The sequence below is a fragment of the Phocoena sinus genome, chromosome 17 (assembly GCF_008692025.1).
Source record: "Phocoena sinus isolate mPhoSin1 chromosome 17, mPhoSin1.pri, whole genome shotgun sequence".
Classification (NCBI taxonomy): domain Eukaryota; kingdom Metazoa; phylum Chordata; class Mammalia; order Artiodactyla; family Phocoenidae; genus Phocoena; species Phocoena sinus.
The window spans coordinates 29,498,547-29,518,487 of NC_045779.1; the positions used below are offsets into that span (position 1 = coordinate 29,498,547).

The following is a 19,941-nucleotide window of genomic DNA, read 5'->3' on the forward strand; positions in this document are numbered from 1 at the left end:
CCTGAATTCCCTGAATTCAGGCCGTACAGTCGGTGGGTGACTGCAAATTCAGGGCGTAGAGTCGGTGGGTAACTGCAGTGGATCGCAACTTATCCCTTTGTGTAACTGGATGATAAACAACAGACACTCTGTTCCTTTTGTTTACAGACCCTTAAAACAAGAAAAGTTGCAGTGAACATGTAGGGTAAATGGAACCAGACTGTGAAATAACAGATGAAAACATTTTTAAAAAATTGCTATTTAGGAGGAAGAAAAGAAGGGCTTGCATTATGGTGAAGACCAGTGATGGTTTGGTGAGCCTTCAAGAGAGAGGAAGTAGGAGAACACCTTGGCACTTAATGAGATGTCCAAAAACATCTAACATATACAACAGGAAGTCACTTGTGGAAGCTGCAGTGCGACTTTTTTTAATGAAAAATTTATGGGTAATGTATGTTAAAGAGAAAAACCACAGGCCCCAAATGGCACCACTTTTGCTAAAGCCCATGGTACCACCTAGATTTCATAGCTAACCTAACTGCAGTTTCAACCTGCCTCAGAAATGTAATCTTAATCACGCAGTCGGAATTTTCTAGTCAGCATGTTGGCCTGCTCCCCACCCCACCCCCACCCCCCCATTCCAAAGGAAGAAGACGCAGTCTGCATGATAAAACTCTCTGGGTCTCTTCCCTCCAAAAATAAGTTGTCCTGGTCCAAAATAATCCTTTCTTTTCTTTTACTAATGACTTCCTCTCCCCACCCTTCTTTCTATAAAAGCCTTCTGCGTGTACCACTCCTGGTAGGGCTCTTGTAGTTACCAGATGGGATGCTTCCTGGTTCATGAATTGTTGAATAAAGCCTTCAGATTTACTCTGTTGAATTGTTCTTTGACGGGTAAATTAAGTGAAAAGGTGCTTGCTGTAATGTTATGATGACCCCTTGTGGTTCAAAACCAAAATGACCCTTTGAAAAATTAATCCTGGCACCATGAGCAGCAAATATCTTGGAGTTTAAATAACATTCTTTCAATGTTCCCCAAACTATTGTCAGTGGTTATCTCTTCAGAGTGGTTTTAGAGGGACTTTCATCTCATATATTCCTGTAATAGTTAAAATTTTTGCAAAAAGTATGCATTGCCCTGGTAAGCAGAGCAGAAAACGATAAAGACTAAACAAAATATAAGGGAAAATAATCATCTTTCTCAGGTAGATATTCGTTTCTCTGCAAGCCAGAATATAGAATTTGGATTAAAGTAAATTACTGCCCCTAATCTTTTTAAATAAACAGGATTTTGACCTTTTTTTTTTTTTTTTTTTTGATGTTGTGGGTAGAAGGGGATTTTTGTTTTTTTTTAATTGCGACACGCGGGCCTCTCACTGTTGTGGCCTCTCCCGTTGCGGAGCACAGGCTCCGGACGCGCAGGCTCAGCGGCCATGGCTCACGGGCCCAGCCGCTCCGCGGCATGTGGGATCTTCCCAGACCGGGGCACGAACCCGTGTCCCCTGCATCGGCAGGCGGACTCTCAACCACTGCGCCACCAGGGAAGCCCCAGAAGTTTATTAATTAATTTATTTTTTTGCTGTGTTATGTCTTCGTTTCTGTGCGAGGACTTTCTCTAGTTGTGGCAAGCGGGGGCCACTCTTCATCGTGGTGCGCGGGCCTCTCACTATCGTGGCCTCTCTTATTGCGGAGCACAGGCTCCAGATCCGTAGGCTCAGTAGTTGTGGCTCACGGGCCTAGTTGCTCGGCGGCATGTGGGATCCTCCCAGACCAGGGCTCGAACCCGTGTCCCCTGCATTAGCAGGCAGATTCTCAACCACTGCACCACCAGGGAAGCCCAGGGTTTTGAACTTTTTACCTTTGCTTTAGAGTTATACTTACATAAATATTTTATCTAAGTATTATGAGTGATGATTGTTTTTTGTACTTTTCTAATCAGATTAAAATTTTTGCCCTAGAACAGATTTTGTGGTAAGAAATTAAATAGGGTCACTGAAGAACAATAAGCTATTATGAAGGAAGACACATACTGTATCAGGTCCAGCCTTAATTAACATATAAAAGCAAAAATATAATTTTGATAAAGTATAAAAGCTGAATTATTAAGGCAAACAGCACATTACAAATCACTGACAAAACAGATTTCATCACCAGCCAACATGTGAAGTACTTTTAGTATTCTCTTTAGCAAGAAGAAAATATTAAAACACCCTTAAAACTTTAAATTATCCAAAACCAACAAAGCATAAATGGTCCCACTTTTAACCTCAGACGAGAGATCCTTCATGCTGAAGTGGCCCAGAAAGTCAGTGATGCTGATGACAGTTGGCAAACACTCTGGCTTATAAGAAAGGAGTTAACCAGGAGTACACACACTCTGGCTGTGCAATGTGATAGCTGTTTCGAATCAATGTCAAGGGAGCAGTCTTGCTTTGCCTGCAGTGTTCTTGTCCTGAACTCAGTCACATGCTTTCTGGGTTTTCTCACTGTAGCCCACTTTAATCAAGTTGGGATTCTTGAAGAACGTACACGGAATTTAAGTTCATGTGGCTTTTTTTGGACTGATATGGGAGATTTGTTCTGTTTTGATATGTTCTAATCAGAAAACTTAAGTACTGGAGAAAACAGTTAAGTAGAGGTAACCACAAACCCATCTCCAAAGGCACCGTCTCTACTGGGCACATGTGCTCTTAGAAATCAGCCACCTGCATGTACTGACCTTAGCTTCCAGTGAGCAGCACGGGGCTATCACACCACCTATTGAACTGCCCACTTCACTGCGGAGACTTTGCCTTTCTGTGAAAATTCATTAAGAACTACAATGTTAAGCCAGAGCTCCTTGGAGAAATAGCCGATTCCAGGTCAGGGTAAAAATTGAACAAAATGAGCATGGAACAGCCTGTCTATAGAGAGCAAGGAATTTGTCAAAGACTACTGGGGTTATATCAGAAAACAGGAGACTATGCTTAAATCCATATGTTAATAATAATATTTTTTATTTTGAAAAATAAAACCCTTATTGGTCACTTTTGGAGGATGCTAAGAGCCAACTTGTTATTTGGAAAACTGGTAAGTAAATGGAAGGAGTTAAGCCTTTATCCTGCTTTCTTATATGAGATGTAAACTAGGGTAACCAACAGTTGTTGTTGAAAAATCTCTTTTTATATAGTTCTCCAGCTAATAAATGAAGAAGGAATGATAAACTAAAATATAACCATTTTGTGACTGAATGAAACAGTGGACCTAAGTGGTAATCATAAATGACATCTGACATTAAAAAAAAGAGAGAGATACGTTACATGCATCCTGATGGAAGCATCAATACTGCTGTGAAGTGTTCTTGCAAAAAATCTAACATGAAAGGGATCTAGTGGCCAGATTTAACTACCAACTTATAGGAATAACAGGAGATAGACCAGCAAGTTCAGTGACACCTCAGGATGTAATCAGCAAATTCCAAACTGTGAAAAACTCTCCAGAACCTGAGACCAAATGTCTTAAAGAGCAGGGCTAGAGGGAGGGAAGGCGTACCTAAAAGAAAGTTAAGAGGCATGTAACCCAATTATAATGTCTCCTCATTCCAACAAGCCAAGTGTAAAAAAAATTATGCTGAGAAAATTTGAACATTAACTGGATATTTAATATTAAGGAATAGGGCTTCCCTGGTGGCGCAGTGATTGAGAGTCAGCCTGCTGATGCAGGGGACACGGGTTCGTGCCCCAGTCCAGGAAGATCCCACATGCCGCGGAGCGGCTGGGCCCGTGAGCCATGGCCACTGAGCCTGCGCGTCCAGAGCCTGTGCTCCGCAACGGGAGAGGCCACAACAGTGAGAGGCCCACGTACCACAAAAAAATAATAATAATAAATAAAAATGAAAAAATATTATTAAGGAATAACTTCAAGTACAATGGAGTCATGATTATATTATAATATATAATACAGTATATATAACAATATTATATTATTGTTAAAGGATTTTTATCTTTTAGAGATAACTGAAATATTTATAGATAAAAAATGATATCTTGGATTTACTTGTAAATAATTAAGGATAGGGAGGAAGTAGGCAATGTTATAGAGCAGGGCCAAAAACTATGGCCCAGACCAAATCTGACCCACCACTTGTTTTGTTTGTTTGTTTAAATATTTATTTATTTATTTGGCTGATCGGGTCTTAGTTGCGGCACATGGGCTTCTCTCTAGTTGTGGCGGGAGGGCTCCAGAGTGCGTGGTCTTAGTTGCCCCACAGCATGTGGGACCTTAGTTTCCCAACCAGGGATCGAACCCATGTCCCCTGCATTGGAAGGTGGATTCTTAACCACTGGACTACCAGGGAAATCCAATGTTTTGGGTAAATAAAATTTTATTGGAATACAGTCAGGCTCATTTGTTTATGTGATCTATGACTGCTTTCTTGCTACAAAGGCAGAGTTGAGTATTCGCAACAGAGACTGTATGGCCCACAAAGGCTAAAATATTTACTATTTGGCCCTATGGGGAAAAACCTTCGTGATCCCTGGTAAAGCTGAACTAAGACTGGCCGTGAGTGAATAATTATTGAAGCAGGGTGATGGATACATGGGGGTTAATTATAAAGTATTGTTTCCATTTATATATGTTTGAAATGTCCCATAATAAAAAGGTTTAAAGTTTGTTTATTTGTTTGAAGTGCTGATAGCTTTAGAAAAGGACTTTGACTTGGCCTTTGACTTTGTCACTGAGTATGGCATCCTGGGCCCACTCCAGGGGGCCTACACAACACTGTGTAGAGGGCCTACACAACACTGTATCCTACACAACACTGCCTCTAAAGACACTGCGAGGGATTGTTTGGCTGGGAATGGCTACGAAGCTAATGACTCTTGGGAACTCTTAAAATTGACAGAAATTTGTAATAAGTCCTATATATTCTATATAGATAAGCATACATACACATATACATATATTTGTATAGCATGCTACAAAACCACAATACCTTCATTCTTTGGATACAATTACCAAATATGGTGTTTCCTAGAGAAACGTGGAACTAAAGACTCTTTAAGAGCAATTTTATCCAGCAAACAGCTATTTGAGTCTCTGCTCGCCCTCAAGGCATGCTACTAGGCACTTGAGAGACAGAAAGATGATAAGATACTCTTCCTGGCTTTCAGGAACTCAGTGTAGTTAAAGAATTAGGATTACAGTTTGTAGTAACAGGAGGAAGAAGGGAAGCCATTGCAGTAGCTTTTTAGCACACAAGCCCACACCTGCTAAGCATATTAAGGATTGTATCTCATTTAATATTTACAACAAACTGAGGTGAGTGTTATTATCTTCATTTTACACATGAAAACACTGGCACTCAGAGAGAGGAAGTCATTTAAACTCATACTCTGTCGCACTCCAAAGCCCACTCTCCTAAACATCATTGGTAGTTTAAACACTGAAATGAACATTTTTATTACATTTTCACAAGAAGGACCCATTTACAAAGAAGCTCCAGATTATTGTCACTGTGCTGCGTTTCCTCTCATATCCCATGAGTTTGATCTCATTTTTGATAGGTACCTGTAGCAGGAATGAGACATTTTTGCTTTTGCTAGGTAGGTTAGAAGAGTAATGTGAAGAAAAGGAAATACTTTGCCTGCTTCATCCACTAATTTCATAATAGTGGAGAAAGTAGATGTCTATCATTTTAAAGAAACATTGGAACTTGTCTGCTTATAAATATAAAACATGGCAAACTGAAGTTTTTCGCACACACTCACACAAAATCCATTCTTTTTTGAGCATGTGGACATTCAGGGCTAGTTCTCAGCAAAACTATGAAGACTTTGTGTTGTGCTCTAAATATTTAACAACTGGCTCTCTCCTCAAAATATGTATATATATTTATCATAAATTTTATGATATAAAAGATGCATATTACCCAATTTACAAATAACAATAAAATAATACTCTTTCTTACAAATCCCATATATTCCATTGATTTTCACAGTATGCTTTCATTTATCTTTGTTCAACTCTAGAATCTGTAGCCAACCTATGGTTGCAATTGACAAACAAGTGTAGTTCCAATGACCGTTGGTTGATATTTTTATTTACATTAATGAGTAGGACAAAAATGAAACAATGAAGTCATATGTAATGTGCGTGGCTTCTTTGCTGAAAAAAACAGTTTTTTGAATACTGAAAGACTATTTCTTCAAATTATTTGCAATTCACAATGTAACTGTAACAGGAAGGGGGACGGGCCCCTTCCAGGGCCAGAAAGTGAGCTCTTGTCTAATACTCGGAAATGGATTGTCTGAGGAGACACACATACTGACAAAGCAAAAGATTTTATTGGGAAGGGGCACCTGGGCGGAGAGTAGCAGGGTAAGGGAACCCGGGAGAACTGCTCTGCCACATGGCTCACAGTCTTGGAACTACTGAGAAGAGACTGGAGAATTTCTGGCACCTTAACTTCAATTAAGAATTTGACACAATATATATGAAAGTGAAATACGACATATGTAAAATAGTGTTCAGGATATTTGATACAATTTTAGAACTAAGTGTAAGGGAGAACAAGCATTCCTTTTGGGAGCATGAAACAACAATTACGTCCTGGCTTAATTAAGCTGTGCATTTTGAGCTGCCTCCCGACTTCTGAGAGCTGGTTCCTTATTTGTGATTTGAGTAATAATACTATCAGTTCAGATACTCGTCTGAGTATCCTGAGATCCAAATGGGAAAAAGAAAATGACGAGCGCCTTGTAAACGGTCAGATTTTGCAAAGGTAGTGGCTTATTATTAAGAATCACAACACTGTGTATCAGCTCCCAGGATTGTTTTCTGGTCTCTGCCTCTAACGACAGGGTGCGGGGAGGGAAGCAGCTATGAACCTTTGACCAGGTTAAGGCATTACTAGTCATTGGTTTTACAAACACGGTGCTGCTGAATTAGCTTCTCAGGGTTCTCCAAACTGCCTGCTCACGTTTGCTCTGTTTACATGTAAGTTAATTAAAAAAAAAAGTCATCTCTTCTTATTGATAGTCCTCAGGACACTTAGGACAAATGTAATTTACAATTGAAAGCTCAGATGGGGAAGGAATGTTTACACAACATTCTGCTGTAGCTAGGGTTCCAATAGCAAAGCAGGGAAGGGGCCATTTGCTCTCGCAGGGAAAGAGTCCTGACCCCCGCTTCTCACGACCCTCCTCTCCCAGCAAGGGTTTGCTCCCGGGTGCACTCGGGTTATCTAGCTGACTCACTGTTGATGTAAAAACAGGGCTGGGCAGGCTATATTGAAAGCTACTGAAAGCGGAGGAAACTAGTCACGAAACCCCGACTATCAGCTGAGAGATCACTTCCCGGTAACTCCGCAGTACTGCTAGCACTCTTTCCAGACTGGTGCACGTCCTCGGGGTCTGCCAGGGACGCAGAGCTGTTTCAGCCTCTCTCGGCCGCGACCGCTTCCCCCATGCTTGAGGGCGCCGAGCTATACTTCAACGCGGACCATGGCTACCTGGAGGGCCTGGTGCGAGGATGCAAAGCCGGCCTCCTGACCCAGCGGGACTACATCAACCTGGTCCAGTGTGAGACCCTGGAAGGTAAGCGCCGCTCTTCTCGCCGTTTAAAAAGGAAAAAAGGGATTGATGCTGCCCACTGGAAGCATGGACCAGGGGCCTGGGAATCCAGGGCGGGTTCTTAGGCCCAGGGTCCAGACTTCAGGGGTCATTGACTACATTGAACTTGGACGAGGAAGAAATATTACACCTCTATTTTCAGTATTCTCTAAGTAAAATGTAGCATTTCCTTTCATTATGAATGTAGGCAACAAATCACGGCGGTTAGTACTTTGTCACCAACAGAAATTCAGTGTTTTCATATCCTCATACAGTTCTTACAGATACATTGAGATATCATTTATGTTTTCACTATTTCAAAATTATACTAGATATTGCACTCATCCTTGATATTTAATGTCTTAATAAAGAATCATGTTATTACACATTTTAAAATATCTTAATAGCTATATTTTAAAATATTTGGTTTCCTTTGTAATACTATGTATTTTCGTTCTACATATTTATTTATTTTTGGCTGCCTTGGGTCTTCGTTGCTGCGTGTAGGCTTTCTCTAGCTGCGGCGAGTGGGGGCTACTCTTCGTTGCTGTGAGTGGGCTTCTTATTGCGGTGGCTTCTCTTGTTGTGGAGCCCTGGCTCTAGGCATGTGGGCTTCAGTAGTTGTCGCATGTGGGCTCAGTAGTTGTGGCTCACGGGCTTAGTTGCTCCGCGGCATGTGGGATCTTCCCGGACGTATCCTGTGTCACTTACATTGGCAGGCGGATTCCCAGCCACTGCGTCACCAGGTAAGTCCCTCGTTCTACATATTTATAAATATTATCTGGAGAAGGATATCACCAAACTGTCCAGGGATCCATGGCCAAAAAGTAATAATAATAATACCCTAAACCTTGGTCTAGAGAATTTTATTCTATTTTACTTACCAGTATCTATTAACATGAGAGTATGCATATTTGAGGTTTGTCTTTAATGGAGCTTAAGAAAAAAATCAAGAGGCATGGTATGTGGTGAGGCCATCCTAGATTCAAAAGTCCTGACTTTGACCTCTGCCAAGAATAAGTAGGTGACTTGGGGCTGAAAGCCTCTGAGCCTGATTCCTTATTTGTAAAACTTGATGGTAACGCCTGCTTTGCTGAGTTGTTTGGAGAAATAAATAAGGCAGGACATGAGAGAATGTGTTAAGAACTGTGAAGCACTCTACAAATGGAAATTATCTCTTTTTTTTAACCACTTTATGAGGTATGATTGACATGCAAAAAGCTGTACATATTTAATGTATACAACTTGATGAGTTTAGAGATAGGTATACACCTGGGAAATCACCACAATCTATGCCACAAACCTATCCATCACCTCCAAAGGTTTCCTCCTGCCCTCTGTTATTACTGTGTGTGTGTGTGTGTGTGTGTAAACTATAGGCTTTATGCTCTACAGTAGATTTCTAGGACTTATTCATCTTGTATAATCAACACTTCGTATCCTTCTCCTCATCCCCACCCCCCCCATTCTGGAAATTATCTTTTTCTTAAAAAAGAAATTATTTATTTTAAATATTTATTTATTTATTTATTTTTGGCTGCGTGGGGTCTTAGTTGTGGTACGTGTGCTTCTCTCTAGTTGTGGCGCACAGACTCCAGAGTACATGGGCTCAGTAGTTGCGGCACAAAGGCTTAGTTGCCCCGCTGCATGTGGGACCTTAGTTCCCCAACCAGGGATTGAACAAGCACCCCCTGCATTGCAAGATGGATTCTCAACCACTGGAATACCAGGGAAGTCCCTGGAAATTATCTTTAAGCTACAGTATTTTCAAAGGCTTACCAAAGATTTCACATTTAAATATAGTATTTTTATTATTAAAAACACTACATTTGTTTACTTTGAAACATGCTTATAAAATTAATATAATAATGTCAATAATAGGGTGCTTTAAAACTTCTAGATTATTCTAGAAAAAAAAAGAAAGCACTAAGGATCAAGACTGCCGGGAAGAGTATTAGAAGGCAAAATAAAACAAAAACTCGGAGGTGACTTTGCAGGCTTCTCAAGTAGGGCTGATGTTCCTGAGGTCACTTTATGGTTCTGACCAGTTAGAGCCAGAGTTAAGGTAGAACTGCCCAAGTTGAGGGAGACCCTCTCCTTTCATAAGCAATGGAAACAGCTAGACAAATCTTGTAGATGATACCTAATTCTGTTGGCTACAAAAAATTACAATATAATCCCAAATCCTAAATCACTTCAGCATATTTAATTAGGAGTTTGGTGTCTGGAGAATGTTAATCATATATATAAAATCAGCATAAATTAAGGTAGAAAAAATTAGTGAACACAGAGCATAACGAATGCTTCTGAGAGAAGCCATTTGAATGAATTCTCAATAGTTTTCAGTCAAGCTTTTAAATGGGCTGAGGAATACAAATTTAAACATAAACAATACGTGAAATGTCGTCATGATACAAAGCAAGGTTTAGCCAGCTCACTAAAGAATTCAGAGAAAAACCACCCTCAGCTTCAGTTTGCGGGAGAAAGAAAGGTTTCAGACCCTTTTGAAGACCCGAAGAATGGACTTCTTAGAAAAATACACACAGGTGCATACATATAGAATTTTCCATATAACATCAGGCGGTCATGGACCACCTGAAGTCATCCTGCACCCCGAGTAAGAAACCCTCTTATATACACTATTGCTTTATTGTCATTGTATCTCATGGTTACTACCTTTCTTTCCTCCCATTAATATATATTTTTTTTCAACCATTCGTTTTACAACTGTGTTTGAATCTGTTGCCAATCTGTTCGGAGACTCTTAGGAGTATCAAATATGAGCCATCAAACTATAGGTTATAATGATGCATGAGAAAATCAATCTAAATAAAGTAAGGGTTTCATCTCCTCAGTTAATTGTTGAGGACTCTGAGGCTTAGAGTGGCTGTGACTAATCTAACCACCTTGTCAGGGGTGGGGTATGCAGACATCTGCATCTGCTTTTCCACTAAACTGTCTGCCTCCTGAGCATGAATGGAAGATACATGAATAGGTCCATGTTGCTCTCAGCTCCTTTTTTTTTTTTTTTTTTTTTTCGGTACGCGGACCTCTCACTGTTGTGGCCTCTCCCATTGCAGACCACAGGCTCTGGACACACAGGCTCAGCAGCCATGACTCACGGGCCCAGCCGCTCCGCGGCATGTGGGATCTTCCCGGACCAGGGCACGAACCCGTGTCCCCTGCATTGGCAGGCGGACTCTCAACCACTGCGCTACCAGGGAAGCTCTCAGCTCCATTTTGATATAGAAAATAATGTCTGCCCTGCCTGTTTATTTTAGAAGATGTTGGGAAATAAATCACTTGTGAAAAGCAGTGCAACTGTTGCATCTGTGAATGTACGGAGAGAAACCCAGCCACCTTCCGAGCTGGCTTAAGACATGAAGAGAAGAACTCAAGGACACTCATTGAGACAGAAGTTAAGGATTTTAGGATTTGTTTACTTTCTCACATAATATACACCATACAAATTATGGGTAAAGAGGAGTAGGTAAAACAGTGTCAGGATAGTATTATGTGTTGAAGCAGGCATTTTCTGTAAAGGAAAGCTAACTTGGCAAAGCTTATATTTGCCTTTAGTCTTTTGAAGTCCTCTAGTCTTTAAAAGAAAAGTGTCCTGATACCAACAATTTGTTTTAGAACCACTTACCAGGAACATATAAGGTTTCAGGTAAATTTGGAAGAGAGAAACATGAAAATTGTCCAGAGAAGCTTTGAAAAATCCTAGTATTTATGATTGTGTGAGTGTGGTCAGAAATACTCATCCACTCCAAGGCCTGACCCTGACTAACAGTGACCTGAACCAGTCACTAGGACCCTCTGTGACTCAGTCCTTCCAGGGGACAGGAGAGGAAGCCAGTTCACATGGCTTGTGTCGATGGTACTGCTTGGAGGCTATATTCACATAGAAAATTCTTAAAAAGTAACTTTTAAAACAAGTTCTTTAAAATTAACTTAAACCAAAATAATAATGTTAAAGGGACATGAAATAGTCTTTAGAAGAATTAACACTGCTAATTTTTTTAATTAAAACTCTTTTTAGAGCTGTTGTAGGTTCACAACAAAATTAAGGAGGAAAAACAGAGATTTCCTATATAACCCCTACTTCCACACGTGCATAGCCTCCCCCTTATCAACATCCCGTACCAGAGTGGTGCATTTGTTATAATCAGTGAACCTACACTGATACATGGTAATCACCCAGAGTCCAGAGTTGATAATTCAGTCACTCTTGGTGTTGTACATTCTATGGGTTTGGACAAATGGATAACGTGTATCCACCACTATTGTATTATACATAGTATTTTCACTGCCCTAAAATTCCTCTATACTCTGACTATTCTCCCCCTCCCTGACCCCCAGCTCGGCAACCACTGATCACTTTACTGCTTCCTTAGTTTGGCCTTTTCCAGAATGTCACATAATTGGAATCATACAGTATCTATGTAGCCTTTCCAGACTGGCTTCTTTCACTTAGTGACATACCTTTGAAGACCCTCCATGTCTTTTCATGGCAACATGGCTATTTTCATCAGATTTTTTTGTTTAATTACAATCAAGACTTTGTAAGTATTCTTTCTTCTTCAGAAAAAGGACAAAGTGGTAAAATGAATACTTCAGAGCTTTAGAATTTAGTAAGAAATAGCCTTTTCTAAAATTTATGGTGAAAGTGATCTCTGGCTCTCAGGGTGTGGTAAGAGTGCTCTGGACCCAGCCTTTACCTCGTCCTCTTTGCCATCATTTTTGGGAAGGGGATGAGAGGAGGTGATTATAGCTCACGAACAATTATTTCCTTTTCAAGGAACATGACCTTCATTACTTTCCAACTGTGTCTTCACATGGGAATTAATTCATATATTAAGCACTTTCCCTTTAGAGCCGAGGAAGTAAAGATGGAAAAGAAATAGTCCCTGCCCTAAAAGGGCCCCAACTCTAGAGAATAAAAATATTGAAAAAATAAGAATCCCTTAATGATAGCAGTTGGGCCTCAAAATTCCATATGCATGTACACTTGACCTGGTACTTCATGTAGCATTGTTGGGAATAGCAGAAAATGAAAAACAAATAAAATGTCCATTGGCAGGGAACTGGTTAGATAAATTATGGAACAGTCACGTAATGGGATATTCTGCAGCTACAAAAAGAAAGAAAGAAAAGAAAGAAAGAAAAGAAAAGAGCATGAGGACACACTCTAAGAGGACTGATATGGAAAGATAGGTGAGATGTATTAAGTGAGGAAAGCAAGGGGAAGAACTGTGTAGCATACGGATACTCTTTACTGAAAAAGGCAGATACATTTAAAATATATTTTCTATATGATTGTCTCGATACAAAGAAACTGTGAAAGGATTCAAATGAAACTAAAACTAGTAATTTACTGGGGCTAGTAATGAGTGGTGGGGGTGGTGGATAGGTAGGTGACAAGTAGGAGACCTTTCATTGTTTACCTGTATTTATACCTGCTACCTATTTTATTTTATTTTATTTATTTATTTATGGCTGCATTGGGTCTTAATTGCTGCGCACAGTCTTTCTCTAGTTGTGGCGAGCAGGGGCTACTCTTCGTTGCGGTGCGTGGGCTTCTCATTGTGGTGGCTTCTGTTGTTGCGGAACACAGGCTTTAGGCACACAGGCTTCAGTAGTTGTGGCATGCTGGCTCAGTAGTTGTGGCTTGCGGGCTCTAGAGTACAGGCTCAGTAGCTGTGGCATACAGGCTTAGTTGCTCCGTGGCATGTGGGATGTTCCCAGACCAGGGCTCGAACCCATGTCCCCTGCATTGGCAGGCGGATTCTTAACCACTGTGCCACCAGGGAAGTCCCCCTGCTACCTACTTTTAAATTTAAAAAATCATATAGAAGGAAGACTCTTATTTCAAAGGGCTTTCACCAAGCTCCTTTAGACATTATTTGTACCTCTAATTATAGTAATTATTTTCTCTGCCTTGTATTAAAAATGCATATACAATGCCATCACTTTTCTGTTCAAAAATACTTTCTTCAGGCAGGATAAACTTCACTCAGTTTAAAAGCTGGAGCAGTCTGTCCTATCTCTACCTGGTAAGCATTTCCTCAGAACCCTTCTTCCCTTCTACAGTTATTCCTTCAGCCACAAATTCCATTCACCATCCTGCTTGCCTGGAGAACACCCATTCCTCTTTAAAGTCTCCACTTCCAAGTCAATTTCTCTATAAACCCTTTTCTACTGTATCCCTATTGGGACAGAATTGACTACTCTCAATTTTGTGCTCTATTGTGCCTTGTAATGGACCTAATTCTGTGTAACATCTGTGATATTTGCGTAAGTATGTCACCCTGGGGCAGGACATTTGTCTCATTTATCTGTCTAGTCCACTGAATTATCAGTTAAGGGCTTACCTCCTGAATGAATAAATGAATCTATCCCCTCCTAAATTTAAGCCTTAAGGGCAGAAACTATAAATATGTCTGGTGACAGAGGTGTTAATTAACTAGGTGGGAGAATCCTTTCACAATGTAAATGTATATCAGATCACCACAATGTACATTTTAAATGTCTTACCATTTTAGTTGTTGGTTATACTTCAATAAAACTGAATTTTTTTTTAAGAAAAAGACTTTTTTCTAAGGGTAGAAACCACACCGTATACTTTTTTGTCTCCTAGCTTCTCTAGCCCAAGGTTATGTTTTGCACATAGTAAGAATCTGAAAATACACATTAGAAATGTCTGCATGTTTGAGTTTAAGTCCTGGCTCTTCTACTTTCTGGCTCTGGGGTGTTAAGCCAGCTGCTTAACTTTTAGTCATGGTGCTTTCTTATCTGATGCTTAGATGGTATCTCCCTGGCCTAACTCCCAGTTACCAGGGGAGTTAGAAATTTCTGAAGATGTTTTGTAAACTGTAAACCATAAGAATTCCTGGGAAGTCATAAGAACACCCCCTGAACTGCAGTGTATATACAACAAGAATTAATTTACCCTCTTTTGCTGGATTTTTGAATCCCTAAAATAATCCTTCCATTTCTTGGTTATGGTTAATGGTGTTTGGTATATGATTCTAAGTAGCTGATTCTATTTGCCTTCAAAAGCACTGGTTTGTTTTGGAAATATTCATTCTATAAATAAAACAATTAAAAATATAAGAAGAGTTTAAACCTATAGATAGAAAATATATTTGAAAGTGAACCAAATCTTGAAAGACAGTAGGTTGGGAAAATGCCAGTGAGATAAGGCATAGGAGGTGGGTGGAGGGGAGTTGATATGGCAAGACATTCTAGGTTCTTGGGAAGAATTAATGAACTATAGATAGAAAACAATAAAAGCATATGGGTGAGGAGTGAAGCAGTTTGGCTGCAATACTAGCATACTTGGAGAATAAGGCAAGAATTTAGGTTGGGAAATTTTTTGAAGGCCCTTGAAAGTCTAATTATGGAGCTTCAAAATATCGGATGAGGAGGTACGTTTGAAACTTCAGTCAAATACTTGTAAGCATAGACAACATGAACAAGTTATTTCTCTGAGCATCGGTTTCTTCATGTTTTTGTTTTGTTTTGTTTTGTTTTTTTCACGGTACGCGGGCCTCTCACTGCTGTGGCCTCTCCTGTTGCGGAGCACAGGCTACGGACGCGCAGGCTTAGCGGCCATAGCTCACGAGCCCAGCCACTCCGCAGCATGTGGGATCCTCCCGGACCGGGGCACGAACCCGTGTCTCTTGTATCGGCAGGCAGACTCTCAACCACTGTGCCGTCAGGGAAGCCCGGTTTCTTCATCTATGAGATGGGGATTATTGTTAAGGTTGAGAGATAATGTATATTAAAATCATTGTCAGTGGTAAAATACTCTGCAAATATTATGCAAGTTGCTTTTAATCTGCCTAAAACTCAGTAGTTCCAAGCTACTTATAAGATCATTATAAGATCAAAATATTTCTTAGGAAATATTCTTTGAGGCATGGAATACATGGAGAGAAACAAGTCTGGAAGAATCTATTAAGAGATTGCCACGGTGAGCTAGGTTTATGATATGGTCATTCTAAATGGGGGATATAAGTAGAGGAAATCCAGGAAGATATTAAGGAACAATGCAGGGGATTTGGAGTTAATAAAGCATCAAAGAGGACTTGAAGTTTTATCACCATGAGAATGGAAGTACATTAGCAAAAATTGAGGAAGAAGCGTCTGGTTTTATAGATCCTGATATATTTATTAAAATCTGAGTAATTATATGATGGTAGATTCCAATATATTATTTAAGAAAATTCTGGTTTAGAGAATAAAAAAGTCTTAGCCAACTGAATCGAATTACTTTGGAAGTAGATGGGTACAAGTGAGGAAAAAAAAGGCTCTTCACCTACATCATCTTTTAAAATCCCCACAACAACCCAAAAGCATAGTTTCTATACCTATTTTGTAGATGAGGAAACTGAGTTCAGAAAGGTCAAATAACTTTCATAAGTTAAGTGCCAGCAGAGTGTGGTGAAGAGGCAGGGGGCTGCTCAAAGATAGCACCTTTCACAGGTACCTCTGAAGGTGCTTCCTTGGCATAATCTACATGGAGTGTGAAAGGTCTGGACATTCATTTTTATAGAGTATCGACAGGAAGCTGCCCAGAAAAGAAAGACCTATCCAACAAATTAATAAAGAAGAGGTAACAACCAGATTGTTGTCCTGCCTCACTGGCCAAGAGATCTCAGATAATTCCCTGAACCCAGTGGACTGCAACCCACAGAAGATGCATTTTTACTTTATGACCCCATGTACACACATGCGGGCATATTTCATATACACTACTTTGGATGATATACTCAGATATTTGTTATAATAGCTCAATCTGTTCTCTTTATGTTATTACATCTGGGACCTATAAAATTGATTTAGTTGGTAGTGATCTCACAGTTCTTCATTTGAATAAAAAAATCCACTTGACACACTACTCTGGATAAGAAAAGAGTGTAATTTTGCAAAGTGTGCTCTGTGGGTGTCTCCGTTGATTTCTGGTGGCTTGGGAGGTTCTGTACCATACTCTTTCCAAAGAAATCATTCAAATTAATGTATTAAAGGCTTTCAGTTCCTGCAGTTAAGAAGCTTTTTTATTCCAAATGTATTTGACCACAAAGCTTTATTCATCACATACCTATTTAGATAAGCATTTAGGGAAATGTGAGGAAAAATACGTGATCCTATTTTAAAAACTATAAAACTATAAGCATTATTGTCATTACTGACAGATAATGATATTGTCTGAGCAAATATTTCAGGTCGTAAGCTTTTCTTAGGATCTGATTGCAAGTGTCCCTTGGATCATCTTGGGGCTGGTGAGACAGGGCTCCTTCTATCTCAACTGTCTCTCCACCAAGCACAGTATTACAAGATTGCTTACAGGGTCTGAAACACTTGAGACATTTTTTTTTATATAAATTTATTTATTTTACTTATTTATTTTTGGCTGCATTGGGTCTTCATTGCTGCACTCGGGCTTTCTCTAGTTGCTGGGAGTGGGGGCTACTCTGTTGTGGAACACGGGCTCTAGGCACGCAGGCTTCAGTAGTTGTGGCACACGGGCTTAGTAGTTGTGGCTCTCGGGCTCTAGAGCGCAGGCTCAGTAGTTGTGGCACACGGGCTTAGTTGCTCTGCCTCACGTGGGATCTTCCTGGACGAGGGATTGAACCCGTGTCCCCTGCATTGGCAGACGGATTCTTAACCACTGCACCACCAGAGAAGCCCTGAAACACTTGAGGCATTTAATTTCAGAATCTCACTGGCAGCTGAAAGGTTTGGAAGTTATTTTGCTTAAAAGAACCATATGTCACATGAGCAATATACCATGGTTTTGGAACAAATACCATTTGTGTCACTTCTGTTGGCAAATATTCCTCAGTGCTGAGAAGGCAAACTGTCAAACTGTATAAAAGTCTGACTGTCAAAATAAAAGCCAAAGAAGACATAGCAAAAGAGTATGATTTTTTTAATTAACTTAATTAAATAGGTAATTGAGCAATTAAATTCTGCAGTCAATCAGATGAAGAGCATTTCTGTTGCATGACCTACTCCAGACACTGCGGAAGAATGCCTGTCTGCTGAATCTCAGAGACTCAAGAACCACTTGAGTGCCTAACTGCAAATCCACCCTCCCATCAGCTTACAGAGCAATTAGTTCATAGCCCACAGGGGCTCCCTGTAATCCTCAGGATCAAGGAAGTCACACCAAGCCTTCCTGGGCACAGCCCCTGCTTATTTCTCTGTCTTCACTTCTTACCCCTCCTTCTCTCCTACTAAGTGCTTCAAACCACCAAACTGAACTGTTTTGAGTTTCTTGCACCCACCATACCCATACTAATTCATGGAATGCCTTCCTTGCGCTCTTACATAGCACCTTAAGGCTCACCTCTGGCTTAACCTTCTTCTGGAAACTCTCCTAGGTTTTTTTGCTCTCATCCCTATGCATCTTGCTCTTATTTTCTATGTTCCCATATATCAAGGTTCTTATCTTTATCACTGAATTTAGTTGTTTGCATCATCTGTTTGTCATGCCTCTACCTCCACCAGATTGTGAGTTTCCTTGAAGATGAGGAATATGTCTTGTCCATTTTGGGCCTCCTGTGGTAACAGCACATAACAGATGCTTAATAAATGTTCGAATGAAAAATACAGTAAGATCCAGGATGCTATATTGTCTCCAGTTGTGTGCTAGATGGTGCCAAAGACTTTTTTTTTTTTTTTTTTTTATGTGATACACAGGCCTCTCACTGTTGTGGCCTCTCCCGTTGCGGAGCACAGGCTCCGGACGCGCAGGCTCAGTGGCCATGGCTCACAGGCCCAGCCGCTCCGCGGCATGTGGGATCTTCCCAGACCGGGGCACAAACCCGTGTCCCCTGCATCGGCAGGCGGACTCTCAACCACTGTGCCACCAGGGAAGCCCCCAAAGACATTTTTGATATTCAGATATTTAAGAACACTTATACGTTGGGTACTGCACAAGGAACCAAAAGATAAAAGATATAACTAAAAGATATAATGAAGAAAGCAGAACTGCATTTTTGGAGTTAACATATTAAGACTTTATAATATTCTGGGACAGGAGCTGTGCTAGAAATATTATCCAAGTACTTTGAAATTCAGCGTGAGATTGAATAATTCTACCACACAGAATTAAGGCTTTACAGAACAACTGATAATCTGATTTAACTGATTGGCAATAAATTACAGACTTTTAAGATATGAGGCTGGCTTTGAGTCCATTTATCAACGTGATTTTGAGCAAGCTATTAAGCTCTCTGAGCTTCAGGGTTCTTATCTGTAAAAGGGGCTAAAAATCATTCCTAACTCATAGGGTTGCCATGTATAGTAAATGAGATAATACACACTTGGTACAATGCCTGATATGCGATAAGCGCTCAATCACTGGTAACTATTATTTTAATGCTGAAGGATACATTATAATGAGCAATCTGAAAAGGGGAGGGGGCCGACTCTATGGAGTTAGATGGGATCAGTATTAACAGAAGTGTAGGACTGGAAAACAAATGTTTTGTTCAGGATGAAGTGACAATAAATGAAATCAATTAAATTATCTGGCAACCAAAAACATTGCCATTTAAAGGACATCTAACATGGTCCCATGGAAATGACGTTGGAATTCAAGAGTAAGGAAACCCATCTCCTAGTTTAAGCTCCACTACTATATAACTCCCATTTAGACCTGCTGAAACTCAACTTCTTCATCTGTAGTCAAAGGATATTGGTGGCTGCCCTCCCATACCCACGGTAAATATTAGTAATAAACTTTTCTTTTCCATCAAGCTGAGATGGAGGCTTAGTATCCTCAAACAGTTTTCCTAGCACTATTTTCAAATGACTAAGTTGGCTCAGGTAAAACCAATTTGCAATCTCTGGACTAGGTGGTTTTTTATGTTTTTTTGAGCTGTGCTAAATAATTCTAGAATTTTTCAGGTAATTAAAAATTGTTATATCGTACTAGACTGTGTTAACATGAATTTTTTATTGCTTTAGAGATTGATGCTCAAATCTAAATCATATGTAGATCTTATGTTAAGGTCTAATAAGATAATAATTAAATATGCATTTGTCATAAAATTACCATACTTTCAATTAATGTTGTAAAGGTTATTCATGCATGTTCAAAATTTAACCTGATTTGGGGTTTCATTTAATTTCAGATCTGAAAATTCATCTCCAGACCACTGATTATGGCAACTTCTTGGCTAACCAAACAAATCCTCTTACTGTTTCCATTATTGACACAGAGATGAGAAAAAAGCTATGCAGAGAATTTGAGTATTTCCGGAATCATTCCCTGGAGCCCCTGAGCACCTTTTTCACATACATGACGTAAGTGATAGCAGGAGGTCCTACTCCTCCCCAGTGTGATTGTGCAAAC

General features: G+C 40.0%; 1 protein-coding gene across 3 annotated transcripts in view; it reads left to right on the forward strand.

Annotated features, from left to right (window-relative positions):
* Positions 1-6,988: 6,988 nt before the first annotated feature.
* ATP6V0D2 (ATPase H+ transporting V0 subunit d2) overlaps positions 6,989-19,941 on the forward strand; it is a 49,099-nt gene continuing 36,146 nt past the window's right edge. The window contains exons 1-2 of one of the 3 annotated variants that reach the window (XM_032609366.1): positions 6,989-7,556; positions 19,721-19,892. In XM_032609366.1, the coding sequence (XP_032465257.1) occupies positions 7,427-7,556; positions 19,721-19,892 (302 nt within the window). In that variant the 5' untranslated portion in view covers positions 6,989-7,426. The remainder of the gene's footprint in view (positions 7,557-19,720; positions 19,893-19,941) is intronic. The other 2 variants (XM_032609367.1, XM_032609368.1) reach the window with 2 other exon arrangements.